The sequence below is a fragment of the Myxocyprinus asiaticus genome, chromosome 18 (genome assembly GCF_019703515.2).
Source record: "Myxocyprinus asiaticus isolate MX2 ecotype Aquarium Trade chromosome 18, UBuf_Myxa_2, whole genome shotgun sequence".
Classification (NCBI taxonomy): domain Eukaryota; kingdom Metazoa; phylum Chordata; class Actinopteri; order Cypriniformes; family Catostomidae; genus Myxocyprinus; species Myxocyprinus asiaticus.
Window position 1 is genome coordinate 16,914,310 of NC_059361.1, and position 23,041 is coordinate 16,937,350.

The window sequence follows — 23,041 nt, forward strand, 5'->3', positions numbered from 1 at the left end:
ACCACAATTGTACAGAGTGGTTGTCTGAGTTACGGTAGACTGTCAGTTCGAACCAGTTTGGCCATTCTCCTCTGACCTCTCTCATCAACAAGGCGTTCCCATCCACAGAACTGCTGCTCACTGGATGTTTTTTGTTTCTGGCACCATTCGGAGTAAATTCTAGAGACTGTTGTGCGTGAAAATCCCAGGAGATCAGCAGTTACAGAAATACTCAAACCAACCCATCTGGTACCAACAATCATGCCACGCTCCAAATCACTGAGATCACATTTTTCCCTATTCTGATGGTTGATGTGAACATTAACTGAAGCTCCTGACCCGTATCTGCTTGATTTTATGCACTGCACTGCAGAAACATGATTGGCTGATTAGATAATCACATGGATGATTGTTGGTGCTAGACGGGCTGGTTTGAGTATTTCTGTAACTGCTGATCTCCTGGGATTTTCACACACAATAGTCTCTAGAATTTACTCCAAATGGTGCCAAAAACAAAAAACATCCAGTGAGTGGCAGTTCTGTGAGGTCAACAGAGAATGGCTAGACTGGTTCGAACTGACAAAGTCTATGGTAACTCAGATAACCGCTCTGTACAATTGTGGTGAGAAGAATAGCATCTCAGAATGCTATTTTGAGATGCAGGTTGGCAGTATTTTGGTGGCACAAAGGGGACCTACACAATATTAGGCAGGTGGTTTTAATGTTGTGGCTGAATCGGTGTGTGTGTATATATATATATATATATATATATATATATATATATATATATATATATATATATATATATATATTATTTTTTATTTTTTATTATTATTTAAATATAAGTATTTATAATTATTTCATCATTATATATTGAATTATTGTTATATGAGGGGCTTTCTCAGCAAATATTTATTTATGCGATTAATTTGATTTATTTATTTAATCAGGGACAATACACATTAATAATACAAAAGAAATGTAAAATGTGCCTGATTTAGCCAAATTGGCTAATTTTCATCTGTAGTCCCTAGGCAGGTTGGCGTTATAATAACCAAATAAAAAACAAACAAACAAAATTGTCATTACACAAATACAAAACTATCATACCAGAATCTCTACAAATTTAATCGGCATACCATGTAAGTAATTAGATAAAAATGTTATATCAATTGACAGCCCCTCAAATAAAAACAAAAAGAACTGTAGTTGGTTGCTTTCCATATCCGTCAGACGTTCTCTTTGTCAGACGTGAGTGTTTCTTGCCCAAAATAAGCTCCAACGTTGACCAGACTTTATGTGAGAGTCAAAAATCTCATAGTCTTTCATATACAGCTGGAACCTGAGGGAGAATGTGGGACACTCAAAGGGGAGGAATAAGACTGAATTGGCCCAATTTGATTTTTACAGATGATTCAAAAACAAAGCAAAACACAAAGGGACACACATACAGAAACATTCACAAACATACACCCACAAACTCTCTCTCTCCCAGTGAAATATTGCTGCAAGTTCACTTATTGCCCACCCCACAACAAAACACACTGAGCCTAAATTAATCTCAAATGTGTGGGGGAGATTAATGGCCAGCTGTCAGGATAAACGAGTGAGACTTGCCCAGCCATTGTGAGTCTTCCCACAGAGACACCCAAGAACCTGCTACATCACTTAAAAGATTTCTTTAATTGTTGAAACACAATCACAACTTATTCAACTCAGATTGACTAATGGCTAAAATGTGCAAAAGTGTCACAAAGGTTTTGAAAAAGACTTGTACAGTAAATCTATTTTGAATGTTGTTTTAATTGGAACCAGAGCAAAATTGGGCCTAGTCATGTTGCAAAAAGCATTAACGCCAAGCACATACTAATAATAATTCATAATAATATGAATTGAATGCTTGTGTGGAAGACAAATAGAAGCTGTACTTGCATACATTGATTTTGCATAGTAATGCACCAGCACACTATCGTAAATGAGACTTTATACATTTTTGAGAATGCAATTTCAAGGATTTTAGGTCTAAAAGTAAAAAATAGTGTAACGTACATGTAATTAGCCAGTAAACTCATTAAACATTTACTTTGAGGGCACTGACATATAGGTTGACCCTTCTATGTGTCTTTGGAGGTGTACCATGCATTCATATGTGTTTGCATGTGTCTTCCAGATGGCGGAACAGCTGATGACTATAGCGTATGAGAGCGGGGTGAACCTCTTTGACACAGCAGAGGTGTATGCTGCAGGAAAGTAAGTATGACTCAGCTCGGCCAAGATTACCCATTTTTACTCCATGAGTCATTATAAACATCTCTGTGTCTGTTACAGAGCTGAAGTCATACTGGGGAACATCATCAAAAAGAAGGGTTGGAGGTACGGTTGATCTGTGTGTGTCAAGAAATATCTGTGTTACTCAAGGTGCAAGCTCTTCTTCAGTGGAATCGTAACTGGAGTTCTTTTTATATTCCTTTGTAGTTTTTGTGGACCTGCTGGTTCTAGCATCAGTTACATCTCATTAGTCAAATAGATCGTTCCCTCTGCACTCATAACGTCTTTGATCGCTAGGATGTTGCTAGTTTGTATCGCTTGATTCATGCCAAGTGTGTCCTAGTGAGGGTTGTTGCCAGTCTAACAGATGACAACTCACTGTGATCAGTATCACAATGACAGTGTTTTTGCGTTCTTTTGAAAATTAATCGACTGATTTGTCAGTTGTAGTTAGTTCTCTGCAGTTTCCTCACTTACCACATTAGCTGTGCAGTAGAGCAAAGATATCAGAGATGGATTAGATATGGGCTGTTTGTAATGGGATACTAGCGTACTACTGCATACTGTGTAGTTTACACTGAATACTGCTTACTATTTCTTAAAGGCTACATCCACATTAATCTGGATATATTTGAAAATAGCATTTTTGTTTTCGAAGCACTCTCGGTCCACATTGCCTTTTTCAAGCGTTTTCCAAAAATTGCTTGTCCACACTGAAATGTATGAAAATGCTTAAATCCCCTTACTATACATGCAAAAAAATCACCGTTTCATGTATGGTCTGAAACCCAATTTCGAGTAAACTTTCCATCGCTTTGAAGGAAGTCAATGTGAAGGTTGTACAAAGTAACATTTATCTTTAACAACGCTATCAACGTGGATAGCAGGCACAACAATGCCGCTACAATATGGGCACCATCTTCATTGTTTTGGGTTGAATGGATCACTTGACTGCATTACATGGCAACAAATATGTCATTGTTATCAGATATCGCAGTTTTCTCTTTCCACAATATAACACTATAAATGTATCCAGTAGGGAAAGCGTTTTTCGAAAAGCTCAGTTTTCGCTGTCAAAAACGACATCTCTGTGTGGGCGGTAGGCCTAAACGTAGAGAAAAAAAATGCATTTTGAAATGAAAATGCTTTGTGGACGTGGCCTAAAAAAAGTTTTTAAAACAGTACACATTTTGCAACAATAAACATTTAAAAAAGTAGTTTGCTACTTTGTTTTCACATGACCTTTTTATCTGTATGTTGAATTCAGTGATTGGCATCCAGATTTCCTCTTGGAAATCCAATGTCTGAGTATCCCGTGACACCAAATCAAAATTCATAAATTCATTCTGGATTGATCTTGGTAAATGTTTGATGGATATACATTAAAGGTGAAGTGGTCCTTGAGATCCACAGAGAATGTGCAGTTCTTTTCACTCGGGAACTAGTTTACCAGCCGTTTCATCCTTGATTTCTCTTTCTATTCTTCACTTTGTTAGTTTCTTCCTCAATCGTATATCTTCCTTCTCTCTCTCTCTCTCTCCTATATTCTAATTCCTGTCCCATTCCCTACTTCCCTCATAACCCAATTTCTTCCCTCCAGCTTATTTTTTATTCTCTTTTCCTTTCATCCTCTTTTTATTTATCTCACTTGCGCCTCCATCTCGCTATCCCCCTCTTGCTTTTCCATGGAGGGGATGGTGAGAAGTTCATGTGTTTTTACACAAGCCCTGTTTTGCTATACAGTGACAAATGGGTGTGAAACTCTTCCCTTTGTGTCAACTGCAGATGCTGAGCCCACTGAATCACTTATAATATAATACCTGGTCTAATATCTGTTACATGTTTGGGTTTGGCTCAAAATATCACAGCACCTGGTTTCTTGATTAAAATGTCTTGATTTTTTTGTAAGGCCCAAATGGCAGTTCTCAGTTGTTGTTGTTGTTTTTTTTTGTTGTTTTTTTTTTTTTTTTGAGAATAGTGAATGGAGGACACAGCGCGAGTTGACACTGATGAAAGCTCATTTACACCCATTTACAATGCTGATGAGAGCAAATCTCGGAGACCTGCCGATAACTGCCAAAACAGCTACAGATGAAAGTTATGCATGTGTCATCACAGAGCAGTGGCATCTCTGTCTCTACAGTTGTGCCACACAAATAATACCAGTGAATGGCCTACTAACTGTCTGACAGGGACAGACGCCAATGATTGTTTCATTTATTCATCAATGTTTACTATCCTCTGAAGGTTATTTTGGAAGATTTGTGCATAAATTATAGCTCTTTTTTCACTCTCTCTCACTTGTTCTTTCTCTCCTCTGTTTTTTTCTTAAGGCGATCCAGTCTGGTTATAACCACAAAGCTCTACTGGGGTGGAAAGTGAGTAACCTCTTAATTTGCACACACCATCCATGTCACATCCTGAAGAAATTGCTTTCATACACCAATTGTATGAACAAGAAGTTACTATGGAGTAACTAAGGAGACATTCAGACCGAACAAGTTCTAGTGCTAAAAAAACAAAACGCAGCGCAACAGATAGAACAGAACACATTGAGACATGTTTTTAACAGTTTACATTTTTATTTTTTTTACTTGACACACCATCTAATAATGTGTCACTGCTGCACGAGGTGCTAAAACAAACAGCGAGACGTGGCGCAACAGTCAAAGATTTCCATCTAGTGTATGTTTACATAGGAAAACAATTGAAAAAAGCATGGACAGATGCAAAAACACAATTGTGTGAACTGCCCCTAACATTTTAGACAAATTATGGTCAGTTATTTTGTTTTTGCTCTGCTAATAAAAATGGTTTCAAATGAAGCCCAAACACGATCAACCGTTACTTATCGGCAAGCAATGTACAGACTGACAACCTGTCTGGAAAGACACGAAAATTGACAAACTGAGTGATACAAACAGTGAAGCATCCCAATACTAGTTATATTACTTTTTTTTTTTTCAATACCTTTCCATACCTAGCAAACATTTTCAAAACTATCAACACAACATCAGGGTCTGTGGACTGAACAGTGGATCATCTTGTCAACGCTTTGATACAAAATGCATTCAATGACCACATCTTTCAAAATTCATTGAATCTTTTCTCACTCAAACTCAACAATTTGAAAATCTCTGTGGATCTACAGCCATTTTTGCACACTTTTATACACTGTTTTCAAAAAGCAATATGCTTTATTTCATATTAAAGAATACTCAAGATATATATATATATATATTTTTTTTTTTTTACCCTGCCGATGTAAATAGTTCCAAAAGAACTTCTGCTTAGAAGTTAAAGCAGGATCAACTGTTGCACAACAGGATCAAAATGCACAACTGTCAGCTAGCAAACACGTAGTGATACAAATTGTGAAGTGTCCCAAAAGATCATACATACAATATACAAAATAAACTGCAATATGTCTGAAAATATGTATAAAATCTTGAAACGCAGCTTGCCCGGAAGGACCGGAAATAACTGTTGTATAATATTTCATAACTCTCACTCTGTTGCACATTCTAAAGAGCAGCAGACTTGACGCTGACATATGTGGATCCCCGCGTTTCGCAAATACAATTATAAAGCTTTGCTCGGGTCAAGAGCTGACCCAGTGTTTTCTCTATCAGTCCAGTGTGTGTAGGTGTTCTGGTAGTAGGAGAGCAAGAGTGCAGCTGGGGAGCGCGATAAGACTAATAAAAAGGCCTGTTCCATTCCTCTGCAAATCCTCTCTCATGAATAATAAACAGCATTTAAATGTGCCATCAAAATTCTGGGATTTTTTTTATTACGATGTTTAAAAGTGAACATTGCAAAAGGGTGGTTTGAAAGTGGAAAAAGATGAGTTAGGAGAATTTTGGCAAAAAGAGGACATGATTAGAAGCTAGGCTGAACAACTTTGCTCTGACTTATCTCATTTTTTTTTTACCACAGAGCAGAGACAGAACGAGGCCTCTCCAGGAAACACATTATTGAAGGTGAAGTACACATTCCCCCTTTCTATAGACTCTCACTTTCTATCTATGGCATGTTTTATGCTGTGATCACAGCTGGTGTGTGTGTGTGTGTATGACATACGGGGCTCCACGCTGGGCATTGATTGAGTGGATTTAAAGTCATCATGAAACACTGTGCGCAAACCATTTTACTTCTATAATCTGACGTCTTTACAAGTGAAACAGGATATGCAACGAGAAAAAAAAGGTGAATATATTTCATATTAAATATATATTTCAGAATGGAATCAGGTGTTTGAAGGGGAGGAGTTGAAAAAAGATGGATTTGTGATGTCATCTGAATAGGAAAGTTGTGTCTGTAACTACTAGGTGCTTAAGTATTTGATACAATGTGCTTATTATGTACTTACCTGTTGTTGCAGTGTACTTACATTTAGAGTACCTACATTTAGTTACATTTGTAGTTAAACTGTTAACGTTACCTCTAACCCTAATCCGACACTTACCCTAAAACCTAACTCTAACCCCTACCCCTACCCCTACCCCTACTCCTAAACCTACCCGTACCTCAACCTCAGTAGCAGCAATTGTGAATCTTGTGAGAATTTTGCAGAACAACATGTAGTTACACAGTAAATACATTGTATTGTATGTATTATAATGTTAGTATATAGTAGTTAAAGACACATAATATAAAGTGTGACATTTTATTACATTTATTACTAGATGAAGACTTTTTTTTATTTTTTATTTTTATAAATATGCATCGGTGAATCATGCACAATAAAACAGGAATGTGCTTTAAGGTAGTAAATAAGGTCAGGTTTGATATCTTGTTGACTTTAGTGTTTGTGTCAGTGTGGCAGGCAGAACTAACAGATAGCATAACAAGGACATATCCACACATACAAGCAACTCACTTAACACCATCAGTCATAGAACACACACACACACACACACTCACATTCAAATACACACATCTGACACGATCATGCAGCAGAAAGCCAAAATACAAGCAAGTTGTGCATGACCTTACAAAAATAAAAAAAAACTTCTTCGCATAATATACTTTTGACTAAGTTTCTTCTGACACAGAAGCAGGTGCCTTGAATTCTGAGTAAACAGATTATTAATGGTGGGGAACAAGAGTGATGCTACATTCCAATGCTGTGACAACACTGACTCATTCTATTACATCAAAATAATGGTATACAAGCAATAAGATGTATGAGAACCATTCATATTGCAGTATTAAAAATGCACTCTGTAATTTTTTCCTTATTAAAGTTTAACCATGAAAGAAATGAATGGCACAAAAAAATATATTCAGAATCATGTACACTGGCATAAGATGAAGAATGAGTGTCATATCAGCAGCCTAATAAAAGCTGTTTAATTTGACATGGAAGGGTTCTCCTCATTGGGGCCAACATGTTTAAACTACACGATGAACCATTATAAGACACTTTTGCTTGCAGAATATATTAATCATGGCTGACTGTAAATAGGACATTTGTACAGTGGCATCTGTCAATGAAAACTTTTGCTGATGATACTGCATCCATGCCACTAGATATCAATATTAGTCCAGGACAACTGCCATATCAGCCAGTACAACATAAACAAAAAATTACTGAGAGCACCTTCAATTATTGCCGCTATCACTGTAGTCAAAGTTACTTTGTGTTGAGGCACGGAACTAATACACACTAATGGCCTAGATATTCAGGGTTACATTGAGAGGTAGAAAATGAAAGATTGGGTGTATGCGCTGCACTGCACTGGCCTTTATTTTTCATCCATGCCAGCAAGTTTTGGGCCAGACGCCTATTTTGCAAACCCAGAGCTCAGAATGTATTGCACTCCACCAGCTGCAGCTCCCTTCAATGCCTGTGAACACGGCAGATATTTCCATCACTGCATTGGGTTCAGTCATTGGTCTGGTTAGGCTGCCAAGCATGCATCCACTCGTATACATGTATACACACAAATAAGGATGGACTGACACATTTTCGGTCTTTGAGACACATGCTTGGCAAATAGGTTCAGTCACACAATCTGTTTCTCAGTTAACACAGATATTATGAAACACCCACTCATGTTAGCTCTTGACCATGTGGACTCTATCAGAGAAAAATATATAAAATGTTAAAAAAAATCAATGAGGATAGTTATTTGTCCAATAGATGATGTTGTAACCCTCATTTTATGCTGATATTAACTTATGTTTGGGGTCCCAGAGATCTCAATGATTTATGTGTAAAAAAATTAATAAAAAAAAAACAATAGTAATTTCAACTTCTTATTTTCACTTCAAATTCTTTCATATGTTTTTCGGACGAAGGCGTAATTTACGGGTGGGACAGGTGGAACATGTCCCTACCACATTTTGCCTTTGCCAATTTTGTCCCCACTACTTTTTGAAATAGCTTTCGTCAGTTAAGTGTCTAATGCAGAAGAAACATCTGTTCTAGCCAGAAGTTTCCATTTCATTCGTGCTTGTTATAATAAGTGTCGAACCAGCACTGGAGTTTGTTATTTATGTTATAATGAGTGCTTGTTGCAGCGTTGCGTGACAGCGGGCGGTGATGTTCTCTTGTGCATCCAGACGTGTGCTCTACTCACGCCGCACCTAGCACTCTTTTCAAGTTAAATTGCAAAGCAAAATGCAAAATGCAAACAGATACACTCATGATATTCATTCACTAATGATGGATGTCCCCACCACTTGTTTAAACAAAGTGACGCCCAAGTCTTCTGACCTGATCAAAACCCATTTGACAGATTGAAACTTTAACCCTCTGTTGAATCACAAAGCAGGCATGCACTTTTCAGAACTGTGAATGGTATCCATTCTAATAACGTTGCTCCTGTGTAGGATTGATTTAACACCAACAAAAGCACGTAGTATAAAAATACAATAAAAGATAACATAATTAACAACTGGCAGAAGTGTACTTCCACAGTGTTCACAATTTAGAAATTCTCAGAATGTGAAATTTATTCATGCTTTATATCTTTTTTCTTGGTACATTTTTTGAAAAACTAAAAGGGCCTTGGGGACTGTGAGACCCCAAACAGGACATGCATGTTTCCTGATTCTGATTTCAGCAGAGCCATCGCCACTTAGAGAGAGCGATGATGTAGAGCAATAGTTTAGTTGTGCTGAAACAGACAGATTGAGGAACTGTATCTCATCCTGCTGTGGGAAAGGTCAGGTGTGCTGACACTCTTGTGCTACCTTGTGCTACATTATTGATCGATCTCAGATCTTTCCTTGGCTTGCCAGTTTCTCAAACTGCTGAAAATCACCATGGTTCCCCATCTGAAGTGACTGTAAAGCCTTATCTGACCTCAGATTGCTAAATTTGTCCCCATTGTGGTGAGAAGGTGATGGTTAAAGGCCAGCTAGATGTAGATGTGTTAGATGAAGCCAACTACCAGGCTACATGAGAAGCAATACTGGGAATTCCTGGAGCAACCAAGGAGATGCCACACTCTAGCAAATACACACTTTAATTTTCTTGTGGGAAGCTTATGGAGCGTTCACAACAACTCAAAACTCTGATTTTCCCCACCACCACCTACTTTAAAATCACTGAAATGGTGCTTGAAGTCAGAAATTCCACTTGTTATCAGTTGGGGTGTGAATTTCCAAAATGTAGGATGGTAGAGGAAGATTAATTTATATTCATGAAGAAAGCCATTCAACTAATCAGTAATTCATCATAAAAGTGCTACCTGATTGGTCAGAAAAACAATAACCCAACCCTAACCTAAACTTAACCCTAACCAACTTGGCACTTTCCACATAAATAAGAATGACTCGTCCTCTGCCATTCTACATTTTGGACATTCAAATTAGTCATGTTTCCATCCAAGTTACAAATTTTATAAATTCCAAAAATTTGAATATTGCAAAAACAATTTGCGAATAACACAGCGTTTCCATCCCATGTGTTCAAGAGAGAAAAATTGTCACTTCCAGGGAAATTGGTGCAAAATAGAAATGAAAATGGAAGTTGTGCATGACTATTACGTTTTTCTAGTTGAGTCATGGTGCCATCTCTTGGTGATGTGGTCATTTGAACATGACGTATGATTGACTGAATGCTTTGAGGTCATAGGATTTTTTGAGTAGGGAATTTCAAATCTGGTATTCCCATTTTTGACTTGAAAATCTCAACTTATTGAAGTTTAAAAGCAAACTGTATGATCGTCATTGTGCATGCAAAATTTTAGGACACACCTGTCCGTCAAGTGCAACTAATCACGCTACATTGTTGGGTAAACACTGGCAGATTTTCTGAAAGGGAACATAAACAAATACCCCCAAAAACTAACAACAACCATTTTCTATTTCAGGGCTCAAGGGCTCCCTGCAGAGAATGCAACTGGAATATGTAGATGTGGTCTTTGCCAACCGTCCCGATAGCAACACACCAATGGAGGGTGAGTTGGGTTAGGGAGACAAAAGAGGCATTTTTCTCTGCCAGATATTAAATGAGAAAATCTTTGTGTTCAGGGAACTCTGTGTGGTATAGCTCGATGACTTTGGGAGGCCAATAATTCTTTCAGTCATTAATCAAAGTTTTTTCTTAAAGAAATATATTTTGACTTTCACTAAAGCACTTTGGGGGACTCTTTGGAAAGTGCTGGAAAGTTAGAGATGACAATACTGCAACAAAAGCCAGAGAGGTACAAAAAAATGAGTCCGTCGGACTAAAAGCGTTGGTGTCCTGCAGGCACACATTCATCGAAGATCTGAGATCTTTGAAAGATGTAGTCATTATAACAGGGTTACGATTAAGTGCAGTCCCCAGGCTGCCATCACAGTAATAACTCTGATTAACCTGACTTTCTTCTTGGAACCCGAGGTAGACAATATAGCTTCCAGGGCAGTCAAGCTGAAAATCTAATCTACTGTTTAATAATGTGTTTTGTACAGGGCTGTTGCTTAAATTACTTAAAATCATGGGGTGTAGGACAACATTTTTGTGGGTGAGGCCTGGGACATGGGTGATGAAAAGGCATCTAATATACAATAGAGTGGTTCTCAACAAGTTTTGCTTCAGCACCCATATTTTATATTGGACACCAGGTGGGGACCCCACACAGTACTAAAATTGTTAGTAGTAAATTAATCATACAAAAGTAAACAAAAATGTCCTTGAAATCAAACACTAAGATGTATTACTATTACCAAAAACTGCACAGGCCCAGCAATATGCAAAATTATTAGCATAACATAGGCTGAATAGGAAAAATGACAATTTTGTAAATTGTCTGTGACCCTTTCAGAAAAGATCTGCGATGCTTTTTGGGTTGCGACCCACCAGTTACGAATCAATGCAGTAGAGGACCTCAGTGTGCCCCTCTCAGCACAGGGCCTGGCACAATGTTTCTTGTTGTCCGATATATCTAAATGTCCTTAAAACAAGTTTAATTCACTTGAGAAGAAAAATTTCCATAAGATAGGAAAGGATATGTGACAAGGAGGAGGGTGTGTAAAGGATGGGCAAGGAGGCGGCGGGAACCAACTGAACAGTCAACATAAACAAACATAAACAAACACACACACATGCAGCGCGGCCGCGTACGTCTCTCTCTCTCTCGAACTGGCGTCTCCGGCTGCCCTTTATCTCGCTCTCCCACTGATCAGCTGATTCAGCACCAGCTGTGCTCCATCACGGCCCGGCCACGCCCTCCTCCTTGTCACAGGATAGTTCACCCAAAAATGAAAAATTCTCTCCTCATTTACTCACCCTCATTTACTCACAGATCAATATTTACTGTAAGTCCTTTTTTAATCAATTTTCTCCCCCTGCCCAGTAGATGGCGATATGCACAAAGAATGCGAATCGCCAAAAACAAAAGAAGAAGAATGTGAAAATATTTATCTGTTTCTCATTCACACTTAACATATTGATTCTGAAGATATGGATTTAATCACTGGAGTCAAATTAATTTTTATGCTGCCTTTATGTGCTTTTTGGACCTTAAAAGTTCTGTCCACTGTTCACTTGCATTGTATGGACCTACAGAGCTGAGATATTCTTCTAAAAATCTTCATTTGTGTTCAGCAGAAGAAAGAACATCGTACACATCTGGGATGGCATTAGGGTGACATGTAAATGATGACATTATTTTCATTTTTGTGTGAGCTATCCCTTTAAGACTTGTTTTCTGAGAATGTTCTTGAATATCTTATTTAGATTAAGGGTGACACTTTATAATTAGTTAACATTAATGAACACATTAGATATCACGAATTATTAGTTCATAATGGATTCATGTGTAAACTTTTAATGTATTAGCATACTGTATGTAGAAATAAACATTAACCATGACAAATAAGTGCTGTAAAAGTATTGTTCATTGTTAGTTCATGCTACCTTTTGCGTTAATTTATCAGAATGAAAACAACCTTTAACACTTTAAGCTCGATTTGGTCCACCCGTGAGAAAAAAAAATAATCTGCAAAATATTAATAACTACAGTCTCGACCAACACAAAATAGATATCGTTTGAAAGCTTAGTAGCTCTACTTTACAATGCATGCAGACATTATGACCAAACTGAACAATGCTTTGAAATTTGCTGACAAATCAGAAGATTTCCGTTTTGCTAATTTTTTTTTTTTAATTGCACTGTACAGGTGCATCTCAATAAATTAGAAAGTCGTGGAAAAGTTCATTTATTTCAGTAATTCAACTCAAATTGTGAAACTCGTGTATTAAATAAATTCAATGCACACAGACTGAAGTAGTTTAAGTCTTTGGTTCTTTTAATTGTGATGATTTTGGCTCACATTTAACAAAAACCCACCAATTCACTATCTCAAAAAATTGGAATATGGTGACATGCCAATCAGCTAATCAATTCAAAACACCTGCAAAGGTTTCCTGAGCCTTCAAAATGGTCTCTCAGTTTGGTTCACTAGGCTACACAATCATGGGGAAGACTGCTGATCTGACAGTTGTCCAGAAGACAATCATTGACACCCTTCACAAGGAGGGTAAGCCACAAACATTCATTGCCAAAGAAGCTGGCTGTTCACAGAGTGCTGTATCCAAGCATGTTAACAGAAAGTTGAGTGGAAGGAAAAAGTGTGGAAGAAAAAGATGCACAACCAACCAAGAGAACCGCAGCCTTATGATTGTCAAGCAAAATCGATTCAAGAATTTGGGTGAACTTCACAAGGAATGGACTGAGGCTGGGGTCAAGGCATCAAGAGCCACCACACACAGACGTGTCAAGGAATTTGGCAACAGTTGTCGTATTCCTCTTGTTAAGCCACTCCTGAACCACAGACAATGTCAGAGGCGTCTTACCTGGGCTAAGGAGAAGAAGAACTGGACTGTTGCCCAGTGGTCCAAAGTCCTCTTTTCAGATGAGAGCAAGTTTTGTATTTCATTTGGAAACCAAGGTCCTAGAGTCTGGAGGAAGGGTGGAGAAGCTCATAGCCCAAGTTGCTTGAAGTCCAGTGTTAAGTTTCCACAGTCTGTGATGATTTGGGGTGCAATGTCATCTGCTGGTGTTGGTCCATTGTGTTTTTTGAAAACCAAAGTCACTGCACCCGTTTACCAAATAATTTTGGAGCACTTCATGCTTCCTTCTGCTGACCAGCTTTTTAAAGATGCTGATTTCATTTTCCAGCAGGATTTGGCACCTGCCCACACTGCCAAAAGCACCAAAAGTTGGTTAAATGACCATGGTGTTGGTGTGCTTGACTGGCCAGCAAACTCACCAGACCTGAACCCCATAGAGAATCTATGGGGTATTGTCAAGAGGAAAATGAGAAACAAGAGACCAAAAAATGCAGATGAGCTGAAGGCCACTATCAAAGAAACCTGGGCTTCCATACCACCTCAGCAGTGCCACAAACTGATCACCTCCATGCCACGCCGAATTGAGGCAGTAATTAAAGCAAAAGGAGCCCCTACCAAGTATTAAGTACATATACAGTAAATGAACATACTTTCCAGAAGGCCAACAATTCACTAAAAATGTTTTTTTTTAATTGGTCTTATGATGTATTCTAATTTGTTGAGATAGTGAATTGGTGGGTTTTTGTTAAATGTGAGCCAAAATCATCACAATTAAAAGAACCAAAGACTTAAACTACTTCAGTCTGTGTGCATTGAATTTATTTAATACACGAGTTTCACAATTTGAGTTGAATTACTGAAATAAATTAACTTTTCCACGACATTCTAATTTATTGAGATGCACCTGTACATATTATTGCAATCTGATAGCCATGTGTCATATGTTGTTGGAAAGCTCTCAAAGAGTAGAATACAACAAGCCTATTTGTTTTACTCACAGACAAACATATAGCAAGTAATAGCTAAGTATATGTCTTTGACAATTATTTTGGTGTTGCTTATATGGCGTGTTTTCGCTTATAATTTCACAAAATACAAACAGAATGTAAAATATCACATACAATTACTTAGAGGATGTTATTATATTTCAAAGGAGCCCACACAAAAGGTAATCGGATGCATAGATCATTAGATAATCCACACGAAGCACAATGTTACATATGGCCACCAGGAGATGGCGCCAAGTAAATGACACAAACTCAATGTGTTTTTGTACACTAGGATACATTATTTTTGTAATGCTATAACTTTTGATTGCTTTGTTGTGTCAACACAAAATGTTTCTCAGATACAGTTGACATAATTGGTAACAATACAAAAGCAGTTTTTTGTAGCCACCTTATTTACACCCAGAGATATATAATTTCAAATTAGAAAAATAAGAACAAAAGTAAGTTTTTGGCACTATTTTTTTATTACAATTTATTTTATTTTTTTTATTTATCAGCAGTTTCTTAGGCAGAGAGTTTCGGAATGTATCATTATCTATATGATATCATTAAAAAAATTGAAAAGTTTTCTTTACAATGATACTTGACCCTCCTTGTTTTCTTTAGTTATAAGCCTTTAATTTTGGGTATGCCACTGAAACAGGAAGTCTTTATAAACACCTTGAGCTTAAATGGTTAAAGTGTTTTAAAATAAGGTTGTAAAGAACAAGTTGTTTTGAGTGATATTTCAAGAATATTTTCAAACAGTGAAAAGGCTACACTAAATTTGCTCAATATTCACTGCTTATATGCTATATCTAGTCTTTTTTTTTTTTCTTTTTTTTTTCTCCCAATTTGGAATGCCCAATTCCCAATGTGCTTTTAAGTCCTTGTGGTCATGTAGTGATTCGCCTCAGTCCGGGTGGCGGAGGACGAATCCCAGTTTCCTCTGCGTCTGAGACCATCAACCTGCGCATCTTATCACGTGGCTTGTTGAGCGCGTTGCCACGGAGACATAGCGCGTGTGGAGGCTTCACGCCATCCACCACGGTAACCACGCTCAACTCACCACGCGCCCCACCGAGAATGAACCACATTATAGCGACCACGAGGAGTTTACCCCATGTGACTCTACCCTCCCTAGCAACCGGGCCAATTTTGTTGCTTAGGAAACCTGGCTGGAGTCACTCAGCACACCCTGGGATTCGAACTAGCGAACTCCAGGGGTGGTAGCCAGCATCTTGTACCACTGAGTTACCCAGGCCCCCATATCTAGTCTTTAATATTCATTAATATTTTCAGTGGCTGGATATTTATTGTAGTTTCAAGACATTTTTGCTTACCCCTTTGACAGATTGTTATGCTTTATTTTAAGAAGTTTTTACAATGTTTTAGTGTGTTTTGTTTCAAGAGAGGCATTGGGCCATACATGTGTCTTATTTGACTATTGCTGCACCAATAGAAAAAGTGAAGACAAAACTAGCAGGTCAAAGAACCATCTCCAGTGTGTCTCTTTTAAATTTGTACCTGCTAGAGCTTCTCAATGCAGTTAACATTGTGACTGACAAATTGGCTCGTTGCACCTTGATTGTCTCAATTTCTTTGTCTTTATACATGGGATATGCTACATTGAATCCTCTCTCTCTCTTTCTCTTTCTATATCTCCCTTTCTTTCTCTTAGTCATGGACAGGCTGATTGCTATGCAGTGCTTTTCTGCTGCATTGATGCGTAAAGTGTCCAGAGTTTAGTGCTGGCTCCTCACTGTGTGTGCAGTGCATAGTAAAGTTCCTTAGTGACACTGCAGTCCCCTGACTCTCTCTCTCTCTCTCTGTCCTTCTCTTTTCTCTCTCTTTATCTGTTTCTTACCTGCAACGCAGGAACAAGCTGATTATTATTTCATCAGCCCGAAGGGTAAAAGCTGAAGGGGAATATAAAGTTATGCTGTAGTTGATCATGCATTTATTCCGCAAGAGTGCACTTATTGAATTGAGTCACATTGAATGAGGTCAAGCTGAACTTAATCAACTCGAGCTCAGACACATCAAATAAAACTATATTGAACCAAACCAGATTTAGCCACACTGAATACAGCAGAAAAAAGTCTGAGACTGCCGAATTTGACTGTTCTTTTTATTTTACTAACTACTGCTTGCCCAACTCTGCAAACTTTCCTCTCTCCATTCCCCTGATATCTCTTCTTCACTCTTGAGCTAACACCCTCAATGCAGACTCAGTGTCTGTTTGATGAGATGACTCTTCATGCAGAGAGGAAACGGTAATAGTCAGTGAAGCTAAGATTACAGGGATAGTTTCCGTGGAACACAAAAAGAGAACTCTTTTTCATAACAGTGAAATTGAATGGTGACTGAGGCTATCATTTTGCCCAACATCTCCTTTGTGTTCCACAGAAGAAAGTAAGTCATAAAGGTTTGAAAAAACATGGTGAGCTAATGATGACCAAACTTTAATTTTGGGGTGAACTATCCCTTTAAATGGATTGTTCAGAATGTAAAGAACAAAGTTTTGCTGCATGACTGGTAACAGCATTTGCTTTGTGCATTTTTTACACCCCAGAGATAGTCAGAGCCATGACCTATGTGATAAACCAAGGCATGTCCATGTACTGGGGTACCTCAAGATGGACAGCTATGGAAATAATGGTGAGTTCAAGCATTTTCATAAACCTTAGTTTTATGGGAGATTTCAGCAAGTTACCATGCAGGACACAGCATTTCGATAGAAATCTACTGTATCATTACGATGAGATGACTTTTTATCCATTTAAACCCACAAGCTTGCCGTTGTTAGTGCCATGCTCTGCCAGTTCAGCTACAGGAACTAACAACATTAAAAGTAAAACAGTTAACCGGTTAATTGTAGAATGACACATAGGGGGAACATAGACTATATTTGGACAGATATTGGCAGTTCCCATCTTAAGGCACCCTGCAGAGCTCACACAAAGGATCCAAACGTTGGCTTTGATCTCTAACTAAGCACTCAGTGGTGTGGTATTTTTCAGGGCAAGAACTGGGTTTGAAACTGATTACTGGCTTTCTGTATAAAGATCAATAAAAACAGGCACTTCAGGGGCAAACAGGGTTTGCATTGACAACAGAATAGCTCTTCTTGTGTATTTTGTTCACTTCACATATTTTTAGCCCCGATTTCAGTGTTTGCTAGTATTGTATGTTGCTGTAATTGCAGTGTAGCCCAAAGCAAGTTTGCACAAACAGATATGTTGTAATTAAGCACTGGCATTATTAATTCATGGGTGATAAATAGAGGCTTGATCATGGTGTTTTACAGGAACAGCCAGAAAGTAGACATGGAGATGACCTGTAATTTGTGCGACAGTGAAAATAGCATGTTCTGGTGTCACGCCATATCCATCCCACGCAGTACTCCCACAACTGGAACATAGGTTCACAGCATGGAACCTGTATAAATGATAGGATTGCATATGCTAATATCAAGAGAGAGGGATTATGAAAGCTCAGTGTACGCATACACAAACAAGTGGTGTCATCAGTTATGTGATATAACTATATGTATATATAATGAGAAAAAAATATATTTGCAATCAAAGAATAATATCTGCAATATCTGCTGCCCAGGAGGTCCAGTGGAGAAATTATGAAAGCGTCCTTTAGATCATATGTTTGAATAACATATATTACAAATATACTGTAGAATGGACCAAAGACGTATTTGGACATTTAAGCCACTCTTAAAAATGTATGAATGTCTTTGCATTATATAAAAAAAAATTAAAAAAAATTTAAATAACAAAATTACGTTTTTGTAAGTTACATATTGTGTAGAAATGACAAACGTGTTTTTCATGTCCATAATGTGATGTTAATGTGATGAACTACACCTGTGGTTGCTCTTCAAGGGCACCTTTGTGGGAAAAAATGACTTCATACATCCACTAAAAAAGACATTGAGACCAGTTTTGTTAAAAGTAACTGAACATAAAAATGGCTCAGAAAATTGAGAAATGCCTATTTGGTTGCAGAGGCCTCTTGGTTGGATATTTTGTTATCCACATCATGCAGTGAAATTCATGTGTGACTTAAGTGTCCAAAAGTGTCCAAATATTTTTGGGACCACTGCACATATGTACAACCAATGGCAAAAGCTTTAAACTTGTATATACAGTTCTTTACTTTTCTCACTCTTTCACTCTAGGAGGCTTACTCTGTAGCGAGGCAATTTAATCTGATTCCTCCAGTGTGTGAACAGGCTGAGTATCATCTCTTCCAGAGGGAGAAGGTGGAAGTGCAGCTGCCCGAGCTCTACCATAAGATAGGCATGTGTCAATCATCAGTCTACATTTAGTCACCAAACCCTCTAAATATGATGTTATCACGTTTACTGAATTCATAAACTCATAGCTGACATACTATATTAACATTGTGTGTGTCTGTAGGTGTGGGGGCCATGACATGGTCCCCTTTGGCCTGTGGGATTATCACTGGGAAGTATGAAAATGGTATTCCAGAATCGTCCAGGGCGGCTATGAAGGTAACAAGAGTTACAGACTAACAAGAGTTACAAATTCAGTTCAATTGCAGCCAAATATTAATTTGCTAGGAATACTGTTGGAGAGTGTTCACAATAAGAAATACCATTTTTATTTAATGGCCAGGCTTCTTCCTACTTGACTCAATTTTTTGTGCGTGTGTTTTGTTTTTTGTTTTGTTTTGCTTTGCTTTGCTTTGCCTTGCCTTTTTGTTTGTTTTGTTTTTTGTGTGTCTTGTTTGGTTTGGTTTGGTTTGTTTCTTATTTTTGTCTTGTTTTTTTGTTCTTTTTGTGTCTTGTTTGGTTTGGTTTTGTTTTGCTTTGCTTTTAATTTGTTTTGCTTTGCTTTTTTTTTTTTTTTTTTGCAGTCGTACCAGTGGCTGAAAGACAAGATAGTCAGTGAGGATGGACGTAAGCAGCAGGCTAAGTTAAAAGAACTCAGCCATATTGCTGAAAAGCTGGGCTGCACGTTGCCTCAGCTTGCCGTTGGTAAGGCGCGTCTCATCAAGACTTCTGCTACTGATAGAACTGTCAGTTCAGTATTTACTTGTTAGCTAGAATGGATGTCACATGGTTTCAGTTCTTCATTCTTATTCTTAACTTATTGTTGATCCAAACAATCAATCATTTTAAAGCACTGTCTTAACATCATCCAGGTGGATGCTGCATACTGGTGGTGGTTTAAGGGAGTCCCCCACTCTCTGTGCAGCACTTTGAATGTGACACTATCCAGAAAAGTGCTATATAAATGTAAGGAATTATTATTAAATGACCTGTCCATAACTATGCTTGTCTTTTTCATCACTCTTTCTGTCCAGCTTGGTGTCTGCGAAATGAAGGAGTAAGCTCTGTACTATTAGGAACCTCCAATGCAGAGCAGCTTACTGAAAACCTGGGAGCCATTCAGGTGAGCATACAAAAGGTTAAATGTATCTCTGCATATATCACAGACACTTAAAGGGGTTGTTTGTAATTCTACTTTTTAAAATAATTTTTATATGTTAAAATATTGTCTCCTATTCTAACTTTATATGCAGAGGCAACTATACTGCTGTGCAATAGCAAATCACGTCTCTTATACTATGATCTGTCCTGTGACTGGCGGTTTGGCTCAACGATACTTAAACCAAATAACAGTTTCAGTGTCGGCGTACTTCTGGAAACAATGTATTGCATATTTCCTAACTAATTCCCGTTTTCTTTTCATTTGTTGTCCATTCAGGTACTTCCAAAGATGACGTCCCATGTGGTCTCAGATATTGATCATATACTTGGGAACAGGCCATACAGCAAGAAGGACTACCGGTCCTAGGGCCTCTGGTCACACTCAGGGTGAAGCGAGATAGTAACTGATGTGTGTAGCAGTGTATATGCCCTCAGTGGTTCCTGCTCCGAGTCTTTTTTCATCAATGGTCTGGCCTCTCTCTGGAGCCTTAGAATGCTGTCCACCATAACCTGTACCTGCATCCCCTCTATCTTTACTGGTGTGCCTTTGCATTCCAACACAACAGTGAGAATCCCTACAAGTGGTGTCAATCTGTCATTTCACTTGCAGGAGAGCTTCTTTCATTAACAGCAATGCTGTTGAGCATTGCTCTGATGTCATCTAGAAATTATATTTAAATATATTCTGATTAATGATTGGCCTCTGCTCTCAAAACCATCAGCCATTGGGATGTCGGGAGTTTTGGACTGGACAGAGAGTGGAGGAACAAAGCATGTCATCCTCTTGTATTCAAATGCAGTAATTGTAAACCTGGTTCCAGAGCAAAGACTCAGTGGAACAGTCACCTGACTTGACTATGTGCATTCATAAAAATTCTGTTTTGCTTGTGCAAGAAAGCCTGTATTGTTGTTTGATATTTTTATGAGAGACATTTTAAAAATAATACGTTTGTTTGTTTCATGCTATGGGATTCAGGTGTTTCCTACCTGTGTTAAAAAAAAAGTTAGGACACACCTCTAATCTTGGAAAATCACTCTCTATCATATTTATGAATATGTATTGACTGAACATGCAACAGTATTATAAACAGACCTCAATTCACATGGCAGTATAAATTTACAGTATTAGAATTGTTCTTAGAAACATGCATATTGTCTCTAAAGCCAGCAGCCTAATGCATTAATGGCAGTGTTAATTTATATATGATTGTTCTGGAATCCCACCAGTTTTTTATGATATATAGGTCCGGACATCCTTTAGTCTCTAGTTCCGAGGAACACAGATTAGGGCTCAGCAAGAAGCGCCCAATATGCATGGCAGAAATAATAGGGGTGACTCTAATTTACAGTTTCTTGGTGCCTCGTGTTTGTTTTTATTATAGCTCTAGTTAGACCTACTTGAAAGCCATACTTTATCATGCCCTTGGTATTTTAACACAGGCAAGCTGCTTACCCTGCAGTATTTTACATACTCAGAGCTTTTAGAATTATTTGAAATCTGTTCAGTTTTGTCATAAGGAAATAAGCAGATTTTTATTTATTTTTTTCCTGTCAAGAAAATGTCCTGGTCATATCAAAACCCAAACCAATACAAAAATATAAGATTATATATCAATACAAGACAGAATTTGTGGCATAATGTTAATTACCAGGAAAAAACTTTTTCGACTTAAAAAAAAAGGAAAAATCAAGGTTACAGTGAGGCACTTACAATGCAAGTGAATGGGGCCAATTTTTGGAGAGTTTAAAGGCAGAAATGTGAAGCTTATAATTTTATAAAAGCACTTTCATTAATTCTTCTGTTAAAACTCATATATATTATTTGAGTTGTAAAGTTGTTTAAATCATTGTTTTTATGGCTGTTTTAGGGTTTAAGCCGTTACATTGTCATGGCAACACAGTTGTAAAATTGAAAATAACTTTACACAGAAAAGGTTAGTAAGTGATTTTATCATACTAAAATCATGCTAACACATATCGTTCACGTCTTGTGGCTATACTTTTAAAACAGTCAGTATTTTAATGTTTATGTATTGTGGCCTACATTGGCTTACACTGACACCTAGTGGCCTGGATGCTGCATCATTCAAACATAGCAGGTTTTAGTCACCAATGCCATTGTAGAAATTCACTATGCACAGTAAACCAGGATTAATTTAATCCATGAATGAATGTGTCCAGTAACAGAGCAGTTATTGATTCTCATTACCATAAGACGCTGCTGTACGCTTTTTTATTTTTTCCTCACAATAAGCGAAAATGAAAGCTCGTGCCCAAGGGAGTACTACAATTATGTGCAACTACTTTGCAATTTAAAAATCATTTTTCACATTGCAGAAATCAGTAAAGAGAATTAGGTGGTAAAATGTGTGCAACTCCTACTGAAATGCCACAATTAAAATAATCAATGTAACAGTCCTAAAAGAAATAGGCTTCAGTTTCTAAATGCAATTTTTTGTTTTAATTGTTTCTTTTGATTTTTGAGTAAAATAGGACAAGGACATTTTCTTGACAGGCTTCATGAGAATCACCTGATGGCTCTGTGTATAAGAAATACCAGTAAACCAGTGAATTTTTAGGAAACAACCTTGGATGTTATGTCCAAAGAATTCAGAAGGCTTTCTAATGGATATTGAAAGTAGTGTGTGTGCATAGTGTTACCTTTAGTCTATCTCCCTGCGGAGTGCCTTGATTCTAACCTGCATGAACATTAGGGCTTACCCATTCTCCCATGGGTCCATGAGTGTAATACTGTGAGCTTTTCTCAATTGTAAATGATGTCTTTTACAAAGTTGAAGAGATCACATCATGAGGTAACTACTGTTTTCTAAAGTTTGTAAAATTGTTTTAGGAGAAAATAGGACATGTTGGATTACCAGGCTGTTATGAATCTCTGCATCAGGGTCTTTTATCATATCACGCATCTCTCTCCCTGTATGGCCGCAGTGAATTCTGTAAATATAAATATGTAAACAGTACATAGAGGTAGATTATGTGCTTGAAATAAAAATGCATATGTCCGGTAAATCCATGAGTGTGCTG

General features: G+C 37.7%; 1 protein-coding gene across 4 annotated transcripts in view; it reads left to right on the forward strand.

Annotated features, from left to right (window-relative positions):
* The window catches only part of kcnab1a (potassium voltage-gated channel subfamily A regulatory beta subunit 1a), a 131,423-nt gene extending 108,395 nt beyond the window's left edge, over window positions 1-23,028 (forward strand). For all 4 annotated transcript variants that reach the window (XM_051724816.1, XM_051724819.1, XM_051724818.1 and 1 more), the window contains 11 exons: window positions 2,150-2,229; window positions 2,308-2,352; window positions 4,581-4,625; window positions 6,184-6,227; window positions 10,572-10,658; window positions 17,102-17,187; window positions 18,722-18,842; window positions 18,963-19,057; window positions 19,423-19,543; window positions 19,873-19,961; window positions 20,277-23,028. In XM_051724816.1, the coding sequence (XP_051580776.1) occupies window positions 2,150-2,229; window positions 2,308-2,352; window positions 4,581-4,625; window positions 6,184-6,227; window positions 10,572-10,658; window positions 17,102-17,187; window positions 18,722-18,842; window positions 18,963-19,057; window positions 19,423-19,543; window positions 19,873-19,961; window positions 20,277-20,366 (903 nt within the window). In that variant the 3' untranslated portion in view covers window positions 20,367-23,028. The remainder of the gene's footprint in view (window positions 1-2,149; window positions 2,230-2,307; window positions 2,353-4,580; window positions 4,626-6,183; window positions 6,228-10,571; window positions 10,659-17,101; window positions 17,188-18,721; window positions 18,843-18,962; window positions 19,058-19,422; window positions 19,544-19,872; window positions 19,962-20,276) is intronic.
* The last annotated feature ends 13 nt before the right edge of the window (window positions 23,029-23,041 follow it).